The sequence below is a fragment of the Rhinolophus hipposideros genome (genome assembly GCF_964194185.1).
Source record: "Rhinolophus hipposideros genome assembly, chromosome: 16".
Lineage (NCBI taxonomy): Eukaryota > Metazoa > Chordata > Mammalia > Chiroptera > Rhinolophidae > Rhinolophus > Rhinolophus hipposideros.
Genome location: NC_138062.1, coordinates 47,201,787 through 47,224,168, shown reverse-complemented (window position 1 = coordinate 47,224,168; position 22,382 = coordinate 47,201,787). Strand labels below are relative to the sequence as shown.

Sequence of the window (22,382 nt, the reverse complement as noted above, 5' to 3'; positions counted from 1 at the left end):
ACGCAGGGAGTGCGCCACGCCCCCTTGCGCTCTCAGCTCTCACTTCCGGCCACGGGCGCGGCGTGACGTCAGGAGAAGGGCAGGTAAGTGCGGGCTGGCGGAGGGGTCGGCAGGTCGGGGAGGCCCGGGGGTCTGGCCGCTACCTCCTCCGACCTCGGAGCCGTCCGACGGGGACGAGCGCGTCAAAGGCCGCCGGGCTCTGCGGTCGAGATCAGGATGTTCGAAGCCGGCCCAGGTCCCAGTCGCGACCCCCGACTCAAACCCCCAGCTCCAGCGGTGACCCAGACTCAACCCTGGCCCATATTATACCTGAAGGGCCCCTCGATTTACCTCATCTGAAAAATTGGACCAGTAAGCCCCTACCTCGCTGGGTTGTGGTGAAGATTTTTGTAAAACGACGCTTGTAAAACGGTGGACATGAGAAATAATCAAAACTACCGTTTAACTTGTCAGGCGCTGTTCTGAGAACTTGATTCAACTCATTGAGTCTTAACAGCACCCTTATCAGGTTGATACTTTTGGAACCCCCATTTTATAGATGAGGACACTTGAGGCCCAGGGAGTGTAAGCAACTTGCCAAAAGTCAAGCCTCTAGCAAGCAGCAGAGTCGGGTCTGAGTCCAAGCAGCACGTCCTGGGCAAATGCAGTCTGTAATTACTCGTGACGCCAAGGACCAGTGATTCCAATTACATCCATCCTAGAGCCTCAGCTGGGGTGGTAAAACCATGTTAAGACCCCAGCCCCTGTAAACGGAGTACTTACTCTGCAAGCACTTCACAGTGTGTTATTTCATCCACAGCAACCCCAGAAAGTCCTGTCCCCTTCATCCACTCTTTACAGGTAAGGAAATATAAGTTCAGGGAAGCTCAGACACTGGCCGCAGTCACCCAGCGAGTGAGAAGTAAAGTTGGGATTCAAGCCCCGGGAACTATGACCCCAAAGCCTGGGTGAGCACTTAGCTAGTTTGTTGGCAAAAGCATTTTTAGGTTGGAAGGGACCTCAGAAAAATCTGGTCCAGGGGCCCACTTTACAGATGGAGGACCCAAATCAAGATGGAGAGAGATTCGGGGCAAAGGCAGAATAGTTTACAACCGTGGCTGTACCTCGGCTCTGCCTCCCCATCAGCTCTGACCCTGGGCAAGTTACTTAAGCCCCCACAACAACTGGAGAAAATAGTGACATAATACAGAGGAAACGAGGCAATGATGTCAGACTCAGCGCAGCACCTGACGCACAATAACCGTTAGAGAGCACATAGCTAAATTGGGAGAAACAATTAGACTAAGCTTCCTGACTGGAGCACAGCAGACTATACACACAGGCCAAAACCAGCCCACCGCCTAATTTTGTACAGGCTGCCAGCTAAGAAGCATTAATGTCTTAAATGCTTGGGGAAAATCAAGAGAATAATATTTTGTGACAGGTAACAATCGTGAAATGCAAATTTCAATGTCTTTAAATAAAGTTTTATTGGAGTGCACCCGCACCCATTCATTTACATAGTGTCTATAGCTGCTTTCTAGCCATGAAGAGCAGAGTTGAGTTTTTGGGACAGAGAGAGTCTGGCCCACAAAGCCAGGAGTATTTACTATATGTCCTTTAACAGAAAATTGCCAATCCTTGTTCTAGAATACCCTTCAGTTCCTCAGTATGTTTCTTTAGAGTAAGGTAGAACTTCTTTTAATATGACCTAAAAGCCTCCTCCAAACATGCAGGGTGCAGGGGGTGTCCCACCCCCAGTTTAAGGAGACCCTGCATTTGATACCTGTGTCACCCGCACTGATTCTTACGGGACCTGAATCAGTTACTACGTAGTGAGTGGTTCATCCGTCAGCATTTATCAGGGACGAGGCACTGTCCTCGGTGCTGGAGATAACAGTGAGGTGAGAGCTGCCAGAGGAGACAGACTGTAGACAGGTAAACAGACACAGGGTGATGTGATGAGAACTCCAGGGGCTAAGTGACTTTGGATCAGGTGGTTGGACAAGGCCTCGGACAGGTGATGTTTGAGCTGAGACCTGTGACAAAGAACAGACAGCTGGTGGAGGAGCATTCAAGGCAGTTGGCTTGTACCTACTGAGCCTCCGAAAGGCAGCCAGGACGCCAGTGTGACTGGAACAGAGTAAGCGCAAGGGAGAAGGGTGAGAGGTGGGCTTGGAGAGGCAGGCAGGGGCCCAAGCCCCATAGGCCACAGGGAGGGGTTCGACATGATACTCAGAGCAGTGGGAATCACCCGAGGGATTTAAGCAGGAGAGCAATATTTCAGATTTATTTTTTTTTAAGAGACCCTCCTGGCCCCTGTAGGGAGCACAGACCGTGGGAGTCAAGGGCAGAGCCAGGAGATCAGAGGAAGGCAACTGCCCTAGTCCAGGTGAGCAATGATGGGGGCCCTGGAGAGGAGAGAAATGTCAACTGTGAATATATGTTGCATGGAGAGTGGACAGGACACACTGTAAACAGAAAAATGCTGCTCTTCGAATGCCTCCTACACCTGGGAGAGGCTCATCTGAGTCGCCACCACCACACTTAGCTTGTAGCACCTTTGCAGGGCAGCCATGGACTCCCCACCCCCCCACCGCCACTGCTCCCCAGGGCAGTGGGTTGACACAGCACAGTGTCAGTGTCTTGTCTTTTCAGATTGGCCGCATTGAGGGCGAGGACCAGTAGCCGGGTCCCAAGATGGTGAGTAGACTGACTTATGTCCCTTGGGGTTCTCTTCTGGTCTTCATTGTACCCCCGAAGTGGCCCCTTCTTCCCCTAAAGTCTCCACCTCTTCCCCAAGCTCTAAGATGGGATTTTCAAACTCTGGATTCATGATCTTTTGGTGCCGTGGTTCTCAAACTTTACTACATACGAAAATCACCCAGTAAGCTTTTTCCTTTTTTGATTTTTTAATGAGATGTTCACATAACATAAAATTAACCATTTTAAAGTGTATGATTCTGTGGCATTTAGCATATTCATAATGTTGTGCAACCATCACCTCTATTTAGTTCCAGAACATTTCCCCCCAAAGGAGACCCCATCCCCATTAGCAGTCGCTCCCCAGCCCCTGTCTTCCAGCCCCAGGCAACCACCAATCTGTTTCCTGTCTCTATGGATTTGCCTGTTTGGGACATTTCCTATAAATGGGATCATACGTAATGTGCCTTTTGTGTTTGACTTCTTTCACTTAACAGTGTCTTCAAGGTTCATCCACATTGTGGCATGTGTCAGACCTTAATTTTTTTTGTGGCTGAGTAATATTCCGTTGTCTGGATGGACCACATTTTGTTTATCCATTTATCCATTGATGGGTGTTTGGGTTGTTTCCACCTTTTGGCTGTTGTGCATATACAAGGATTTGTTTAAACACGTGTTTCCATGTTGCTTTTTAAAAGCCCAGTGTCCCGGGGCCACTGCCCGGAGCAGGTCCCTGTCAGGAGCCGTCTGGGGTGGATCCCAGTTATTAGTATTTTAGAAACTTCCCAGGTGGTTGTAATGTGAGACCCACTACTTTGGCGGGTCTGTCAGTCAGCTCAAGGACTGGTTGCCATCAGGTGAAAAGAGAGAGTCCCCAGCCAAAGTAAGTGTTCTTTCATGAAACCTGCGCCTCAGCTGTATTACAGGTGTATTTGCACAGCTGCCATATTAAGTATGTTTCACTGTAAATCATGGTCCAAAAGTAATAAATAAACTGAATGCATTGCTTTAGGAGAGTGGAACCCTCGTGCAGTTCTCCACAGCAGTGGCAGTGGTTTTTCTCCCAGGTCACCAGTCCCCATTAGGCACAGAGCCCAGGGCCATTCTCTACGATGTCCCTCAGTCTCCCTCATCCAGGCCCCACCCCTTGAGGTGACTAGATCTGCTGTGAATCCTTCTCTGAGTCACATCTCTTCTGCTTTCCAGGGTGAAAGGAAAGGTGTAAACAAGTACTACCCTCCAGATTTCAACCCTGAAAAGGTAAGGGGCAGGCTCCCTTCTCTACGTCCATGGTAACAAAGAGACCCCACAGGGCAGGGGCCATAGGTACCTCGTCCCCTCCTGAAGTTGCAGCCACACTGCAGAATGCGGGCGACCCTGAGGTCTCCCTGCCTTGAGCTTAGCACATGAGTCTGGGGCAGTCTTTTCCCAGTTGTAGATGTGGCTCTCATCAGTGCCCTTGTACTCTGCCCAGCTGGACGTGTTCCTAGCAGGGCTCGGGATGAGGTCTGACGCTCAGGCTCTGGGTCCGAGCCCCTCGCTCTCCCAGTTCCCGCTCCTCTGGCCTCCTCACACCCTCTGCTGTTCCTCCTTTTCACCATAAGTCTCGTTCTCTATGTCATCTAGTGCTTTATTTCCCTTCAGAGCCCTTCTAATTCCCTGACGCATTATCCATTCATTTGGGCATTGTCCTTCTCCCCCCTTTAGAACATTCACCCCACTAGGGCAAAGACATTCATCTGTCTTGTTCACAGCTGTGTCCCCACACTGTAGGGCCCGCTGAATGAGTCAGTGCTTCTTGGCTCTGTGACCCCAGGCACATGACCTGGATTCTCCACGCCAGTTTCAAAAGGAAATCAAACAACTTGTCCTCACAGAATTGTTGAGGGATTAAAATGAGATGACACATATAAAGTACCCAGTAAACATTTGCCAATATTGTCATCTTACCTAATTCTCCCCACAACACCTGGAGGTAATTATGATCCAGTTGACGGATAGGGGAAACAGAGGCTCGGGAAGGCAAAAGGCAAGGTCACTGCCCAGGATCACGTGGCTCTTTCAATTCCTAAATGGGAGAGGAAAGATTCAATCTCCTGCATTCCTGAGTCCAACCCCACTGGCTTCCCCAGGGCCTCTGTGCCTTCCATTGTGCTATTAACACCCCTGGTAGGTCACAAGAAGAGGCTTCCTTGGCCAGTGTGAGAGCATGAGCCACCCCGCTCAGAAGCGCTAACCTGCTGCGTCCTCCTTTCCGCACAGCATGGCTCTCTCAACCGATACCACCACAGCCACCCGCTCCGGGAGCGGGCTCGGAAGCTGTCCCAGGGCATCCTCATCATCAGGTAAGGCCTGCGGACGCCTGCGCCACGCGTCACCTGACCTCAATCTCGGAGAATTCAGCACCTCAGTTTGCCCAGGCTGAAAGTCACTGTTTTAGCCAGCCATGGCCATGTCACAAAACGATGAGCACGTCTGAGTCCTCAGCGTGTGACTCAGCTGGACGCCTCTGCTGGCCTGGGCCGGGCTTGACTGACCTGGCCCGGCTCTGTCACATGTTTGGGAGTCGGCTGGCTGAGGACCGGCTGGTCCAGCATGGCCATGGCCGGCATGACTGGACTCCGCTCCACATGTCTCATCCTCCAGCCGCTAGCCTGTTCATGTAACAGCGTCAGGTTCCAGAAGGGAGCGAGCAAAGGTACACAAGGCCTCTTGAGGCCAAGACCTGGAATTGGCACCCCACCACTCTGTCCCATCGATTCTGCAAAAGGAGTCGTGATGCACGGGGTAGGGCCGTACACACCGACTCCTGACAGGAACCGCTGCGGACTCTCATTGCAAAGGGCGCAGATAGGGGAGGATGAAGAATCACAGCCATTACTGCTGTCCAGCCAGGACAATGGCCCTTCCCTTGGGGTTCTCTTGTTTCTGGCCTGCTCTCCGTGACAGGAAGCAGATGCCAGCTGTGTGTCCCCAGAAGGGTAAACCTTTCACTCCTCCCATCTGTGCCTCTTGAACTCCAATCTCAACCTCTGGTGTCCACCCTGGGCCTAAATAGAGGATCGGTGACAAAATCATCAGAGGCGGGGATATCTATGGAAAAGGAGTCAAGATGCGAGTCTCAGCTGTGGACTCAAGAGACACAGGGCTGAAGGTCACCTCAAAACTCCCTCCCTGTTTCCATGCTCCAGAGCTGCCCAAGCTCACCTGTCATGCCACCCTCCCCACTCTGGTAGCTGAGCCCTCACCTTCTCTGCACAATGTCTTTAATTCACCTCATTACTCATTACATAAGGTTTTATTTTCGAAGGGAAGCTGTGTCACTGCTGTTCACGGAAAAGCGGAATCACGTGCTGCACATAGAACTACAGAAAAGAAATCCATGACAGTACAAGCACTTGACTAACTCGAATGGGTACCAGTGCCCATGTGGCCTGCTTCCTCCTCCGCTCCAGGCCGTGTGGCTGCTGTGGGAAGGCGCGGAAGGCAGGGCAGCACCCTCAGAGACGCACTGGGACTGTCAGCCGGCCCGAGAGCAGCAGGCGGGCACAGGCCTGGCCTTAGGAACATTCGCCCCGTTCTTTATCCTCCCGCTGTGCGTGCCCTTTGCAGTGCAGCTGCGGCCAGATTCCCAGGTGTGGAGACCAAGGGAAAACCCAGTGGATAGTGGCAGATGAGCTGTTTTCTGTTTGTGTAGATTTGAGATGCCATATAACATCTGGTGTGACGGCTGCAAGAACCACATTGGCATGGGTAAGCTCCCACCCACGCGCTGCGCCCACCTCCCCACCAGTCAGCCCCACAGACATTGAAGCCCCTTCACCGCAGGCGGCGTCTCCGCCAGGGTTCCCAATCAGGAGTCAGGGAGGAGATGGCGCCCAAGTGACTGGCAGGCTGCGGACACCTCATTGCAGCGCAGTGAGCAGGCTGGGCTCTGGATCCACTTCCCAGCTGGGTGACCCTGGGCAAGCGACTGAGCTTATGCGTGCCTCAGTTTACTCATCTGTAAAATTCAGATGGTGTGAGTGTCCACCTGTGTGGCACATACAGTGCTTAGCATACAGCACACGGCACATGCAAGGGCTCACAAAGTCAGTTCGCTGCTTTCACTGTCCCTGTGCCCTTAGCATTCGGACCCCTGACTACGCCCCAGGTGCACAGACAGACAGGCATGAATGAGTCCACGGCTATGCTCAGCAGTGGTGAGACCGCAGGCAGGTGACTCAACGGTCCTGACTTCGTTTCCTCCTCTGGGCTCCTCACAGTACCTCCCTCAGCTCCTCGCACAGTGCCTGGGCCAGGAAAGTAGGTGACCCTTTGAACAGGAGCCCGTAGCTCTTGGCCGGAGGGTCTAGTCCTTATCACGGGGGCTTTGGAAATGTAGGAAGTGGGGACCAGGCCATCCTACTGCCGAGGAGGACAAGCGAGCCCCTATCACGTCCCCCTGATCAGACCCAGCCAGGAGCACCTACCCCAAAGGCCAGCAGGTGCTCGGGGAACAAACAGTGGGGCGTGGCCTGACACCACACATTGGTCACCCTCAGGGCCGGGAACAGAAGCAGCCACCCAGGAAAGGAAAACCCAGCCAGCCCACGTCACCTGCCAGCCCAGGCTCTGTTTCTCTAGATTAAACTTTTTTCACTGATAAGCAAGGTGAGACAGTCAAGAATCTATATCATTTAGCCAGCAAAATAACAAAAACCCAAACATTTTCTAGAAAAACAATAAATCCAGCAAATAAATTTCAAGCTTCTTGGAAGCTTGCTGAGCCAGGCCCTGTTCTAAGCGCTGGTGTGGGTTATGAATTCCTGTGGTTCTCACGGTAGCCCTGTACAGCGGGCATGGTAGTCATCCCTGTCGCACAGATGGTGACACTGAGGCCCACAACGCTGAGGCCACTGAGCTCACACAGCTGGGGGAGTCAGAATTTGAACCCAAGCCCTCTGGCTCCTACCCACCCTCTGCGGCTTGAGCACCTGTCACGCAGCCTGAGCACGGCCTGTCCCGCCTTCTGGGCACCTGTCAGCACCTTCCCTGGGTGCCACCCCTGCAGGGGAGCAGAATACCACCCCCATCTGCCCCTCTCCCAGGGAAAAGACCCTGGGGTAGTGTGAGCCCGAGCCTCCACTCTCTCCTTCTCTTCCCAGGTGTTCGTTACAACGCAGAAAAGAAGAAGGTTGGCAATTACTACACGACCCCGATATACAGGTAGAGGCAGCCTGGCAGGCATCTCAGGGACACATGGGCGGCCACAGGGTAAATGGGCTACAGTGGAGTCCAAGTGGGAGGGGAGCTCGTACCCCCTTCTTGACGGCCATTCCCTGCAGACCTGTCCTGTAAACCGTCCTGGTCTGTCAATCAGGGCACATCCCTTGGCCTAGAACCCTCCATAGCTCCCATCTTTCTCAGAGTAAAAGCCTAAGTCTTCCCCACGGCCCCCAGGCCCCACACACTGCTCTGTCCCCTCCCTGCCCTCACCTCCTCCCACTCTGCCCCTCATTCTGCCCCAGCTACACAGCCTCCTCACTCTCCCTCCCTCACCCCAGGGAGGCCCCCACCTCTGTGCCCTCCACCTGGAACGCTTGGTATTCCCAGACATCAAGGCTCCCTCCCTCGCCTCGGGTTTCTGCTCCAACACCGCCTCTCAGGCCTTTTCTAAAGTGGCCAGCGCCACCCAACACGGGTTGCTTGTGCCTTTGCTGCCAATATGGCCCCTGCTAAAACATTAACACCTCCAAGAGTAGGTTGGCTTGATGCACTGCTGTGTCCCCAGCAGCTGGTGCCACACCTGCCACAGAGCAGCCTAGCTCAGGAAGGTTGTTGAGTGAATTAACGAATGAATGAATGAATGAATAAATGAATGAATGAATGAATGAATGAACAAACTCCAAACAGAAAGTCAGATCTGGAGTGATGGGACCCAGTCCGTCTCACCCACGGCTGTAACCCCAGGTATGGAACCTGGCATATAGTAGGTGCTCAGTGAACACTTGTCGAATGACACACACCATGGAAAGAAGCAGGCAGGTGTCACACTGTCCTGATTCCTGCCTACCCCCCAGGTTCCGGATGAAATGCCACCTCTGCGTGAACTACATCGAGATGCAGACAGATCCTGCCAATTGCGACTATGTGATTGTGAGTGGTGCCCAGCGCAAGGAGGAGCGCTGGGACATGGCAGACAATGAGCAGGTGCTGACGACAGGTGAGCGCCGCGAGCACCCGGGAAGCCGGCCCCGACCCTGAGCCTGAGCCAGGGCCCCGAAGGCCCAGCCGTGCTCTCACCGTTGCAGAGCATGAGAAGAAGCAGAAGCTGGAGACGGACGCCATGTTTCGCTTGGAACATGGCGAGGCCGACCGGAGCACACTCAAGAAGGCTCTCCCCACCCTGAGCCACATCCAGGAGGCCCAGAGTGCCTGGAAGGATGACTTCGCCCTCAACAGCATGCTGCGGAAAAGGTTCCGGGTGAGTGGGCTCTAACCTGGGGTCAGGACCACAGGGGAGCTGAGGCACCTGACGTCGCCAGCTCTGGAGGGCAAGAATGCATAGCGGGTTAAGACCCGCCTCCAACCCTCGCCCCATCACATCTTAGCTATAGGCATGTCATTTCACCCTCTGAGCCTGTTTCCCCATCTGTATTGTGGGGACCTCACAGTGCCCATGGGAGGTACCTAGCCCAGCGGCTATCATTTAGCATGTAGCCCTTCCCTGGGGAGGGACCGGCCTTTGCTTGCAGCAGATCTCAGGGACAGCGAGCCTAGAGCCGGGGCGTGGGGGAGGCCTGACCCTGCCGTGGGTTGTCAGGTGGAGGCCCAGAAAGCACTGACTTACTGATCAACTCCTAACACATGTCATGGGCCCACTCAGCTGTCCCAAAACGAAATTCGTAGATTGTCAACCCACCCCCAAGTAATTTCCAAAATCACTCCTGCTATGCCCTGACTGACAGAAAAAAAAGGGGGAACTCATTTATAATAAAACGTAGGACTGTGTATTTCCGTGTGTACCTGCCCGAGCAAACCTCCTGCACCTATGTGAAGTCACTGCCGGCGCAGCCGCAAATGCCAGCTTGTACCCGCTGCAGCTGGCTCCTGGCTCCAGGACGCTCCTGGCCTTGTTGCTGTCAGTGAGCACCATGGCTCCTGAAGTTGTGCCAAAAATACTTGGTGGACCTATGTCACAGGGAGTGACAGAGAACGCATGGCACGTTCAGATGAGTGTAATAGAAATGGATTTCTCACCCTCGCGGGTGTCTGGCAGGGCACTGTTAAGTCCTGTGGGACATGAGAACCTTCTCCCTCTTCTCTCACTGTGAGGTGGCCTGTGCTCCTGGACGCTGCTAACAGAGCCTAGGCGACCCCACGGGCCGCAAGCTTCCTCACCATCCTACAGCTCCCATCTCTCCCTGTTTCCTTTTCTGATCATTCTATGGTCACCATTATTAGGAGTAAAATTACTACTTTTCTTACTAATTATTTGTTACTGAAAGTGTATCCCTTCAACCAGGCCTGGGCACTGAGCTATGTGTCCCCTGCCTTCTGGGTGTCCCCATCTGGGGGCGTCTAAGGACCCTCAAACGTAACATCTCAATGAGGCCACCTCAGTCCCTAACCAGCCCTGCCCACTTCTTCCCCCTCTCAGAAAAAGAAGGCATCTATCCTTCCAGGTACAGAACCCTTTGAGGTGGCCCCCTCCCCATGTCCTGTTAACAATTCTGTCAGCCTCTACCTTCAAACGATCTCTAGTATCTTGCTGCTGCCACCACCCCCATCACCTCTAGCATGGAGCCCCACAGTCCCTCCAGCCTGGGCTCCAGGCTGCCACCCTCCCACTCCCCCTAGTTTGTTCCCCCCACCGCCACCAGGGGGCTTCTGTGAACACCTGCGTCAGATCACCTTGCTCCTCTGCTCAGAACCGGCCATAGCTCTACAGCTTACTTAAAGTAGAAGCCAAAGTCCTTTCTGTGGCCCACCAGGCTGGCCTGAATGATCTGCCCCTCCCCTCCCCTCCCCAGCCCCAGCCCCAGCCCCAGCTCTACCTTCCCCTCGCTCACTCTGCTCCAGCCACACTGGCCTCCTCACTGTTCCTCAACCACTCCAAGCACACTTCTGCCTCAGGACCTTTGCACAGGCTGTTCCATCCACCTTGGAACACTCTACCACCAGATAGCTACATGGCTCCCTCACTCTAATGTCTTTTCTCAGATGTGACTTTCTGGGAGATAGTCCCTAACCCTCCTCTCCACCCCGAGTCACATTTAAAGTTGAGCCCCCTGCCCACTCCCTACCCTCTTTCCGGCATTCTTTTTCTCCTTACCACTATTGTCTCTCGCTCACTAGAATGTCAGCTCCATGAGGGCAATGGATTTTGTCTGTCCGCCCTCTGCGGTGTCCCCAGTGTCTAGAACAAGGCCTGGGACAAGATGGGCATCCTGTAAATATTTGTGGAATGAATGAGTGAAGAACTGAATGGTACACGTATTAATGACGATTGCACCTCTCGTTTGTTAAGCGCCTTCTGTGCCCTGACCAATGTGTGAGGCCCTATTCTCCCATGATCTTAGAGAGGAGGAAACTGAGATCTGAAGTGACACCCCCTGGGTCAATGGGCACAGAAGAGTTAGGGCTTTGATGGCCACCATCCCTTCCCCCCACAGGAAAAGAAAAAAGCCCTGCAGGAGGAGGAGGAGAGGGACCAGGCCCTGCAGGCTAAGGCGAGCCTGGCCATCCCACTGGTGCCTGAGACAGAGGATGACCGCAGGCTGGCCGCCCTGCTCAAGTTCCACACCCTGGACTGTGCGTGGGGGCTGGTGGGCATGGGTGGGGAGAGATGGGGAGTCCTGGCTATGGAGTGGGCCATGGCAGACCCGGGCAGAGGATGGCTCTGGACCTCCGTTCCTCCCCCCCTTTTTTCCCTCCCCCCCAGCATACGAGGACAAGCAGAAACTCAAGCGGACAGAGATCATCAGCCGCTCCTGGTTCCCCTCTGCCTCAGGACCTGGCAGCAGCAGTGGCAGCGGCAAAGCTGGCGGTGTCCTGAAGAAGCTGGCCCAGAACCGCAGATCTGCCACTGCCAGCAGCCCCATCTCTGTGGGGGATCTGGGCATCGTGCGAAGGCAGTCCCGAGAGATCTCAGAGAGCCCCCAGCATGCGGCCGAGTCTGGGGAGCCACGGGTGTTAGAGGGCACCACCCAGGACAGGCCCACATCCCCTCAAGACTGCTTGCAGGAGATAGCCAAGACCCCCAAGACCAGTGCGCCTCAGGAGCAGGATGGGAGCTGTCAGGACAGCCCCTGGTCTCCAGCAGGCTCCTCTCAGGAGGCATCTGTTCCCCAGGACATGCCACACCCCTGCACCCTCAGCTCCTCCCTCGTGGCTGACTACTCAGACTCAGAGAGTGAGTGAGCAATTCCAGGGACTGGACCTCCTCCAGGAAGCCCTTCACAGACTGCGGTCTCCCTCACCCACCAGCCCTCAGAGCTCAGACGCCGCCCCCTCCCCAGAACTTGCCTTTCCACAGTGATGGAGTTTTTATTTATTTGGTCCCAAAGAGGTTGTATGTGCCTTGTAGGGCCCCCCAAATTAAAGCCTGCTTCTTTGCCCCTGCCTTAGGTTACTAGATGGGCCCAGGGGCTGCCCCTCTCCCCCACCCCACCACCCAACCAAGCTTGGCAGGCCTCAAAGCAAATGGTGATGCTGGGGCTACAACTGTGACCACAACCATGGTCCTCACCCAACATGAGGGTTTCAAGGTAGTGGCTCAGGTTGGCCTGCAATCATGGCAGACTTCCCAGAGGAGGTGGCACTGGCTGAAAGTGAAAGGTGCAAAAGGGACCAGGCAGCAGGGAGGCCAGGGCTGAGGGCACACAGAGGGTCCATGCAGGTGCGAGCTGTTCATTGTCCCTGGCCCCTGGGGGCTACTTAGGTCACGAAAAAGGTCCCAGCATGTTGCTGCTCTTGAAGGAAGTTGGTAAACAGCAGAAAATGTCCCAAAACAGCCGTGCATACACCAGGAGACACATAGCCTGCCACCTCCCCCTAAACCTTGGAAAATATCATTTGACAAATATTGATGGAACACTTGCAGTGCGCTAGGCACTGCCCTAGCCACCAGGGATACAGCAATGAACAAAAGACCCAACCCTGCTAGGGCTGAGTTTCCGGCTGAATATGTAATCCCGACCTGGTGGCCCCAGCGACTGCCCCCAGCCCACCAGCCCTTGCTCCCCACGGGGATGGGAAGGTCTCAGGGCAGCTGTAAGAGCCTGTTCATTCCTGGAATCCCCAATTAGGACCGCTAGCGCTCACTGTGGCTGGAGAAGTTAGGCACCTGAAGGTGCCCACGTGGGTTTTGGGTCATGCTCTGAACATCTAACTGGTCAACCGGACGCTAAACACGTGACCTAGCATCCAGGAGGTGCCATCATTGTGGTTCCGAGGGGGCGGCTAAATAGCGGACTTTTGCTGGAGATGAGAGTAGGATGGGCGCGTGGACCGCAGGTCCGGGAGCCTGCGGAGCTGGCGTGCGCATGCGCCTCCTTCCGGTGGAGGCCCCACCCTCCCCCCTGCGCACAGGAACAGCGAGGAGTGCGTTGGTAGCACCATGCCCCCACTGGAAGCGATCCGCTACTCGAGGGGCTCACTGCAGATCCTCGACCAACTGCTGCTGCCCCAGCAGAGGCGCTACGAGGACGTGGGCTCCGTGCGCCAGGCCTGGGAGGCCATCCGCGCCATGAAGGTGCGGCGCAGCTGCAGGGCTGAGGGGGGGGGGCGCCTGCACTTGGCGCCCCTGACGCCCGGATCCCTCCCCTTCAGGTGCGCGGTGCCCCGGCCATAGCGCTTGTGGGCTGCCTCAGCATCGCCGTGGAACTGCAGGCGGGCGCCGGGGGACCGGGACTCGCTTCGCTCGTGGCCTTCGTGCGCGACGCGCTGAGCTTCTTAGTCACCGCCCGGCCCACCGCGGTCAACATGGCCCGCGCCGCCCGCGACCTGGCCGACGCGGCAGCCCGGGAGGCCGAGCGAGAGGGTGCCACGGAGGAGGCGGTCCGGGAGAGGTAGGGTTCCTGGCGCCAGGCACTGCTCAGTGGAGGCTAACTCATTTTTTGCGCACAGCGACGCGTTTTACAGATGGGAAACGCAAGGAGCGCTTAGCCCGAGGCCACACAAGCAGGACTGGAGTTGAGCCCAGACAGCCCGGCTCCTAGGTCCTTGAACTCCTTTGACTCTGCCTCTCCTGAACATGCCCAGGCCCCCTTTCCTCTCCCCCGGCCCCCTTGGAGGTCTTTGTTAGTGCCACCTCGCGTTCTTCTGGTTTTTGCTTTGAGGAATTTTCTTTCCTGACCTCTTCTTTTCCCACTCTCCCCCTCCACTCTAGCTACACCATTGCCCTCATGTTCCTTGACCCCTCCCAGCTTCCTCCTGCCTCAGGGCCTTTGTACGTGCCATTTCTGCAAGACAGGTATCCACAGATGTCCTCCTTCAGGTGTCAGGTTTCTGTCTTCCCCAGCCCCCATATGTTACATCCCCATTCCCCTAACTCTGCTGCCTTTTTCTTCGCCATATTATCTGCTCATCCTTTGCCTCCCACACTCCAGTGTCAGCTCCACAGGGGCAGAGATTTTGGCCTTGTTCACTGCTGTGCCCCCCCAGCACTTCCCACACAGGAGGTGCTCTGTTAACATATGTTGCATGAGTGAATGGAGTGACAGGTGGCAATAGCAGAAGAGTCCAGGCCTCACAACTGTGAGAGGCTTCCAGCAAGGGAGCTGGGCAGGAAGAAGGGGCTAGCCCAGGCTCCGAGGCCTGGTGACTGCTGCTGAGAGCCCCTTATGGTCCCAGAGTGATCTGCTATGCCGAGGACATGCTGGAGAAAGACCTCAAGGATAATCGTAGCATCGGGGACCTGGGAGCTCAACACCTCCTGGAGCGAGCAGCCCCCAAGGGTGGCAAGGTGACCGTGCTGACCCACTGTAACACTGGTGCACTGGCCACTGCTGGCTACGGCACAGCCCTGGGTGAGTGAGCATCCATGGGGATGGGGGAGGGCCCCTTTTAGAGGCAAGAGAAAGAAACTCAAATGACTTGTCCTACCCCCGAAAAATGGGAAGTGATTAGTTCTTGTACAGAAACGCTTCCGGTATGGTTGAATCCAGGGATTCAAATAGCATCAGGACCCATCTATTTCTGTTCCTAAGCTCTGCCCTCCTGCTCACGCTCCATGAGTCGGCACAAGGTCTGCCGGTATTCAGATAAGGAAGAATAAAGCCAGGGATCTTACGCAACAGTGCCACAAAATTCTCTTTGTGTCTTAAGGGTTCTGATGGAATCACCTGCCCGTCCAAGATCAATCACTCTATGGGCCTGGCCTGAGTGGGCAGAGTGTAGGCAGGATGTGGACTCTAAGAGGGCTGGGGAGAGAGTGAGCCCCAAGGAAAGACTGGAGTACCTGTGACCAGGAGAGGAGGGGGGACTGGGTATTGGGGCTCAAGGCAGCAAATTCCACTTGATCCTAACTTCTCCAGATTTCTCTACCTGCCTGGGTCCCACCTTGGGACCTGGGGACTGAGGCCCTGATGGCAAGACATTCATCCGTTTACTCAACAAATATTTAGTAGGCACCAACTGTGAACCCCACTATTCATGCATACATTCCTTCATTCAGTAAACATTTATCAAGCACCCACTGTGTGCCAGGCACAGTTCTAGGTGCTGGATACCCAGCAGTGAGCACAGTAAACAAAATCTCAGACAGGAAACTAGGAGGAAGAGACAAAAGCAAGTCAGTCAATATGTATGACGCGTTCAAAGGTGGTAAGTGCCGAGGAGGAAGAACAGGAAAGAGGTCAGAGGTGTGGGGGTCGGTCGCTATGTGAGATGGAGGGGTCAGGAAGGACTCACTGAGAAGGTGTTTTCTAAGCACACATGTACCAGGCAGAGGGAACAGCCACAGCAAGGACCCCCGGGGTGGCAAGCCATTGGAGATTTGTGCCCCTAACCAATGGGCAACCCTGCCCGCCTGTTCCTTTCTGTCTCACCCTGGCCTTCTCCTGATGGGTTGGGCTCTACAGGTGTGATCCGCTCACTGCACAACCTTGGCCGCCTGGAGCTTGCCTTCTGCACAGAGACCCGGCCCTACAACCAGGGGGCGCGGCTGACGGCCTTTGAGCTGGTCTACGAGCAGATCCCTGCCACCCTCATCGCTGACAGCATGGCAGCAGCTGCTATGGCCCACCGGGGTGTGTCAGGTGAGTGGGTGGGGTGCCAACAGGTGGGGCTCCAGGCATCCAGAGCCAGGTGGTGACCCCCGACATCTTGCTCCCCAGCTGTCATTGTGGGAGCTGACCGCGTAGTTGCCAACGGTGACACAGCCAACAAGGTGGGCACTTACCAGCTGGCCATCGCTGCCAAGCACCATGGCATTCCCTTCTATGTGGCCGCCCCCAGCTCCTCATGTGACCTCCATCTGGAGTCGGGCCAGCAGATCATCATCGAGGAGCGCCCAGGCCAGGAGCTGACCGATGTCAATGGAGTCAGGATTGCAGCGCCTGGTAAGCCATCGCTTGGTGGGAGGGACAGGCCCCACAGCATCTGGGCACCTCCAGGTAGATACTCCAGTCCCTCCACCGGGCAGGTGGCTTTTGGGATGTCATCAGCCTCCTGGGGCACAGGCAGCTCCTTCAAGCCAATTTTTGGAGTGGAAACATCTTGGAGGTCAAATTCAAGGTCAGAATTCCAAACTCACGAGTTGGAAAAACTTGAGCAAATTTTTCACCATTCTCCACCTCGGTTTTCTTACCTGAAGAAGAAATAAGAAAAAAGAAGAGGAAGAGGAAATAAGAATACTGTTCAGCCAAGTGCCCATGAAGAGACACATACTGTGTTTTCCCTGAAACTAAGACCTAGCCGGACAGTCAACTCTAATGCCTCTTTTGGAGCAAAAATTAATATAAGACTGGGTATTATATTATATCACATTATACTATATTATGCTTTATTATATTATAAAGACCCGGTATTATATTATATTTATTATATTATATATTATATTATATAATATATATATTATATATTACATTATTATATTGCATTGCATTACATTACATTATATTATATTTATTTATTACGTTATGTTATATTATATTATACATGGTCTTATAATAAAATAAGACCGGGTCTTATATTAATTTTTGCTCCAAAAGACGCATTAGCGCTGATTGTCCAGCTCGGTCTTATTTTTGGGGAAACACGGTATTTCTCAGCTTCTCCCTGCTTCCTGGCTTTGTAGCTGTGGGCAGGTTGCCTAAGTTCTCTCATCCCTAAGAGCCCCATTCCTATCTGTAAGATGGACTGTTATTATGACTTGCCTCTTAAACCCCGGGGCCTTCAGTGAATTAACCCACGTGACATGGAGAACAGGCCTGACCCTCAGTTAGCACCTATTAACAATGATAATTGAAAACCTTTTTTTAAAAGGACTGGTTAAGCACTGAAAATACTATAGGGCCACCACCCCATAGTCCAAGTATGGAGTCAGAGTAAAAATAACTATACAACTAGGCGGAGAGAAGTCCTGATATTCTGTTGTGATTCCTTATAGCTTTTTAAAAATAGATGCATTAATTCTGATTTTTTTTTTCTTATTGTTTTTTTGGTATCTCTACTTTCCTAGAGGCGTAATTAGCACAGTCATAATCCGTAAGACTCTGGAAAGCAGAGTTGACCACCCCCCCCCACAAAAAAATAATAAAACTGGGGCAGCAGGACATAAGCGACACAGGCCAGGTATAGTCTGTGGCCCGACACTCTGCCTCCCAGCTGTGAGAGATTCCCACCAGTGGTCACAGGAATGCACACCCCAGGAAAATGGGTCTTCTGACTTTTCCAAGAGTAGCCTTACATTTTTTTACCGTCTGAAATCTCCCACCTTTGGAAAGCTGGCAGCTTTTTCCAGTGGTCTTAAAAAACTGTGAGCCAGAGAAAACAGTTATAGGACACCAGTTGGCAGCCTCTTGTGTAAGTTGTGATCTACACTCAGTAAATCATTCAGCAAATATTTTTGAGCACCTGATTAATGCCAAGTGCTGGGATACAAGAGTAAAAAAAGACACAAAAGTCCCTGCCCTCATGGAGCTGACATTTGGGTCAGGGAGACAGACAATGAACACGGTAACTAACACAATTATAGAATGAGGGAAGGGCTGAGGAGAAATAAGTGAGGCAAAGAAGCATCTGTGCAGGGGGCTTAGACAGGATGATCAGAGAAGTCCTCACTGAGAAGGCGACATTTGAGCAAAGACCTGAAGTAAAGAAAGCATTGAGTCATGTGCATATCTGAGGGAGACCATGTAGGCAGAGGGCACAGCCCATGCAAAGTTCCCTGAGGTGGATTCTTGGAAATTCTTGAAGAGATCTTTGGAGCAGGCAGAAGTGAGATAATTTTATATAAGACTTCAAAACCTTGCACAGCGACAATATAGGTGTGGCATGTAGGGAGAGGTCTAAACTTGTTACTGGGTGCCAAAGTCCATGCTTTCATGCACTTTTGGGGTTAGTAGCCCCAGATTCTCCAGGATTCCATAACTCTAAGAACCACCATGGGAGGGGCGGGGGACAGGTGACCACAGCTTGAGAACTTTCACAAAGCCAAATACCTGCATTCTTGCCTCCCCTCTTTCCCCTGCAGGAATTGGGGTTTGGAATCCTGCCTTCGATGTCACCCCCCACGACCTCATCACCGGTGGCATCATCACAGAGCTGGGCGTCTTTGCCCCCAAAGAACTCCGGGCAGCCTTAAGCACCACCGTCTCCTGAGGGTGGGACCCTAGATGGAGAAGTAACCAACCTGGCTCTCCATACCCTACCCTACCCCCATCCCCCTAGGTTTTATAATAAAACTTATTGAATGGCCTGCCCCAAAGCTGACCTTCTTCCCGCAACCACACTTCTTCCTAGAGCAGGGCGAGCAGACACTTTGCATGGCTCTGAAGAGCCCCGCCGCTGGAGCGAGGCTGCTCAAGTTCACATCCCAGCTCTGCCGCTTTTTCTGCTGTGTGATTTTTGCCAAGTCATTTCACCTCTCCATGCTTTGGTTTCTTCATTTATAAAATGGGGACAATACTACTAGTGTAACCCTCATAGGTTGCTCTCAGAACTGGAACTAGGGTGATACCTCCGGTGCACATTTTTAAAGGGGACACCAAAAAGCTCAGTAACCAAGATTAATAATAGTTTCAATATTTTTGAAAAATCATAATTAATGCAAAAAAAATTCATGACGAACAAAATACCAAGCTATTAACTAGAACGGAACCCTGCATTTACATACCTTGACCTTACCTCACCCAGGATACCAGCCCTTGTTCCAATAAAACTTTATTTCCAACATTAGGCTGCCAGTCTACAGGCTGTAGTTTGACGATTTGATTTTTTTTTTTTTTTTTTGAGAACACTATCGTGAATACAGAATTTCGGGCACCCTTACATTTTGCACCAGTAGGTGCCTCACCTCACCCTTGTCCTAGACTGAATTTTGTGTACAAACGTATAAAACAGGATACATTTTGCAAAACAAGTGAGCGCGCAGTAAATCTTAGCTTTCTATACTCTTCCCTTCGAACATTATGCGCAACGCTGCCCAGAATCACCCACTCTGCTGGGGAGCTGCCCCTCAGGCTCTCGGCCATGTTGTTTCCCGTGAGCTCTCGCGCCCTCCAGCCCCGACGTTCCCGTCGTGCCCTGCGCCTCCCCGGCGGCAGCGGCTCACAGCTCCGCCCTCTCCTGCGTGCGAGCGGTCATGGCGCAGGGGCAGCGCAAGTTCCAAGCGCGGAAGCCGGTGAAGAGCAAGACCGCGGCGGCTTCGGAGCGGAACCGGGCCCCGAGGAAAGGAGGTAAGAAGCGCTCCGGAGCCTGCGGGGCGAGGTGGGCCCGGGACTCCCCGACCTCATGCGAGCGCCTCTTTCCCCAGGTCGTGTGATCGCCCCCAAGAAGGCGCGCATTGTGCAGCAGCGAAAGCTCAAGAAGGTAAGTGGGGGCGTGCGAGGGGCGAGGGATGGAGTTAGGGGGCCGGTGCGGGGAACCGGAGATGGAGCCTGGAACCGGCGGAGCGGCCAGGAGCTAAGGGTTGGGAGCCTGGAGGTCTACGGAGGGTTCCCGGGATGAGGCCCGGAGATGGAGAGGGGCCCGGAGATCTCTCGGCTCCCTGAGCTTCGGTTTCCTCCCCTGTGCAGTTGGTACAGAACGTGATATAGTCAGCGGGCCTCGTAGAAGCAAGGCCTGGTCCGCAAAACGTGTTTAACACACTTTAGCTGCTCTGGCTGTCACTGTTCTTTTTAATAGAACTCGGGAGGGGAGGTGACATAGGAAAGGAGTTGAAAACCCCAGCTTTACAAGAAGGCAGTTCTGGGTGCAAATCGCACCTCCATTGATGGCTAATATTTGTTCACCCTGAGCCTCTTGCCTGTGAAATATAGGGATGGCACCTTTCCCTAGAGTTGCAAGGATTCAATGCCATAGGGCACCTGTAAAGCGCTGAGAACAGCACAGGGCACAAATAAACGTTAGTTAAGTTGGTTATTGTCATTTTTGTGGTTGTATTTTAAGTGCAGCTTTTAATATAGGTGGGTAGGGTTGAGCTTACGAGGAAGTTACAGAAAGTTAAAACTAGTTTTCAATCAGATCTGAGTTCGAATTGTATTCCACACTAACTAGTGTGTAATCTGTGTAAATTGTTCAGTTTCCCCAGAGCCTTGGTTTTATCAGAACTTTGTGCCCAGCGGCCTGCTTACCTCCATCTGGGAACAGGAAGGGGGGCTGTCTCATGAGCATCTCAGACTGGGCATGTCCGAATCCAAGCTTATGATCCTCTCCTCTCCCTCCCTGATAGGACCATGTTATACGAGTAGTCTCCGTTCAGGAACACTGTGTCCTTCTGAATTTCAAAATATTTGGGGTCATCCTTGATTCCCTACTTTCTCGCACATCCAGATAGGATCCCATCCTTTTTGCCTTTAGGATGAATCTGGAATCCACCCACTTCCCATCTCCCAGACCCACCTCTCAGGGTCCCACCCCACTGTCTTGCACCTGCAGCCACATCCTCCCTACCTCCTGCCTCCCCCCCACCCGGCCCCCGTAGCCGCCAGAGGCCGCCTGTGAGCACTTCAGGTCGGATCATCTTCCTTCTCTGCCCAGAACTCCATGGCTCCCACCTCACTCAGGAAGAACCTAAGTCCTCCACAAAGCCCTGCACACTCTACCCATCACCTCCTTGCCCTCGTCTCCTCCCACTCTCCCCCTTGCTCCTTCCAGCCTCACTGGCCCTTTAATTGCTCCTTGTCCCACCTCAGAACTTTGCAGTTTCCTCTGCCCAGGTTCTTCACCCAGAAATCCACGTGACTCCCTTCCTCCAAGTCCAGTCTGACTGCAAGTGTTGCTTCTGAGCAGCTGCCCTTTATGGGAGCCGCACAGCCCCACCCCCACTCGCTAGCCCTTGTTTTCTTTTCTCCATAGCAGCACTTACATTTATCATCATTTAATAGTTTATCATAATGTGTCATTGGCATTTGTATTGTCCCCACCTATGCACTGAGTGTCAGCTCTGTGAGGGCAGGGATTTTTCTGTGTCGTGTTTGCTGTTGTGTCCCCTGCGCCCAGGCATATGATGATGGTCATGGTGCTAGTGGTCACTGGAACTTATACAGGCAGGGCAAGGAGGTGGTTTAGGGAATGTGATTAAACTACTGGTTTTGGACCCAAACGCACTTAGCTTCCAATCCCTGTACTTGAACTTGTTCACATCCCTGTCTCTCAGAGCCCCAGTTCACCATGTGCAAAGCGGAGATGACATGGGACCGGAGGAGCTGCCTGCCTGGAGGCTGAGATCAGAGGCTCTGGGCATGCCAGGTTCCAGTCTCCTGTCACGTGGTTTGGGAACCCGGGGCAAGTGCCTTCTCAGGAGCCTCCATTTCCCCATCTGTGAAATGGGGGTGAGCAGAAGTTTAGAAGCTGAGGTCCAGAGATGAGGAGTTTTTTTGTATGAAATATCCCAAAGAGTGCAAGACAAAAGCAGGACTAAATCCCAGCCACCAGAGTCTCAGGTGCTGTTTCAAGGGGAGTTGCTGATCCAGCCCCAGGTCAGGCCCTCCTTCACTCCCTCCACCTCAAATCCCAGTCTCATTGCCCCCCGGTTGCCTCCTCAGGACCTGGAAGTCGGGATCCGGAAGAAGATTGAACACGATGTGGTCATGAAAGCCAGCACGAGCCTGCCCAAGAAGTTGGCACTGGTGAAGGCCCCCGCCAAGAAGAAGGAGGCAGCCTCCTCCTCCTCCACCAAGACACCTTCCTAAACACTCGGCCCAGCGGAGGCCATCACTGCAGCCCCCGCCTCCGTGCTCAGACCTCTGCAGCTGACTCCATGGGCAGTAACGTGGACAGGAGCCCTGCTCTGGAAAACCTTGGGTTGCGGCTCAAACTTCTGGGTAGGGGGATGGCCTTGCTTGTGAGCAGGCGACCAGCACATCTATAGGGCGTGGGTTGGTTTCCCTGGGTTGTGAGAACTCAACAGTGGCCCCGAGAACAAGTTCAACTCCCCAGTTCCTGTGTCCACTGGTTTACCCTGGAGCAATAAACCTCGCTTTGCATTGCTCCTGCAGTCACGTGCTCCTGTGAGCAGGCCAGTGCTGGGGCCACAGGCCAAGTGAACT

General features: G+C 53.5%; 3 protein-coding genes across 8 annotated transcripts; all 3 read left to right on the top strand.

Annotated features, from left to right (window-relative positions):
- Positions 1–12,283, top strand: YJU2B (YJU2 splicing factor homolog B). 6 transcript variants are annotated; one of them, XM_081077582.1, is made up of 12 exons: positions 51–83; positions 800–840; positions 2,305–2,371; positions 2,638–2,682; positions 3,889–3,942; positions 4,945–5,027; positions 6,380–6,435; positions 7,830–7,890; positions 8,745–8,887; positions 8,976–9,148; positions 11,340–11,478; positions 11,609–12,283. In XM_081077582.1, exons 4-12 carry the CDS (start codon positions 2,680–2,682, stop codon positions 12,085–12,087), a joined length of 1,191 nt encoding a protein of 396 aa, XP_080933708.1. In that variant the 5' UTR covers positions 51–83; positions 800–840; positions 2,305–2,371; positions 2,638–2,679; the 3' UTR covers positions 12,088–12,283. The 6 variants fall into 6 exon arrangements, with proteins under 6 accessions (XP_080933706.1, XP_080933707.1, XP_080933703.1 ...); XM_081077580.1 differs by lacking the exon at positions 2,305–2,371 and having other exon boundaries at positions 1–83; XM_081077579.1 differs by having other exon boundaries at positions 11,340–12,283.
- An 800-nt stretch (positions 12,284–13,083) lies between these two features.
- On the top strand, positions 13,084–19,080 carry MRI1 (methylthioribose-1-phosphate isomerase 1). The gene is given in 7 exon segments (XM_081077583.1): positions 13,084–13,242; positions 13,245–13,420; positions 13,498–13,736; positions 14,521–14,696; positions 15,750–15,926; positions 16,005–16,229; positions 18,365–19,080. Coding segments are annotated over 7 exon segments (1,200 nt in total). The 5' UTR covers positions 13,084–13,163; the 3' UTR covers positions 18,493–19,080.
- Positions 19,081–19,342: 262 nt separating this feature from the next.
- On the top strand, positions 19,343–22,323 carry LOC308509525 (leydig cell tumor 10 kDa protein homolog). Its single transcript, XM_081077584.1, has 3 exons — positions 19,343–19,568; positions 19,646–19,701; positions 21,879–22,323. Exons 1-3 carry the CDS (start codon positions 19,475–19,477, stop codon positions 22,023–22,025), a joined length of 297 nt encoding a protein of 98 aa, XP_080933710.1. The 5' UTR covers positions 19,343–19,474; the 3' UTR covers positions 22,026–22,323.
- Positions 22,324–22,382: the final 59 nt, after the last annotated feature.

Excerpts from the sequence above, each read along its gene's own strand:
- YJU2B (XM_081077578.1), top strand. Across the intron at positions 6,436-7,829 it reads CAAGAACCACATTGGCATGG|GTGTTCGTTACAACGCAGAA; the intron begins GTAAGCTCCCAC and ends TTCTCTTCCCAG. Across the intron at positions 7,891-8,744 it reads TACACGACCCCGATATACAG|GTTCCGGATGAAATGCCACC; the intron begins GTAGAGGCAGCC and ends CCTACCCCCCAG.
- LOC308509525 (XM_081077584.1), top strand. The coding sequence starts at position 19,475 with ATGGCGCAGGGGCAGCGCAAGTTCCAAGCGCGGAAGCCGGTGAAGAGC. Across the intron at positions 19,569-19,645 it reads CCGGGCCCCGAGGAAAGGAG|GTCGTGTGATCGCCCCCAAG; the intron begins GTAAGAAGCGCT and ends CTCTTTCCCCAG. Across the intron at positions 19,702-21,878 it reads AGCAGCGAAAGCTCAAGAAG|GACCTGGAAGTCGGGATCCG; the intron begins GTAAGTGGGGGC and ends TTGCCTCCTCAG.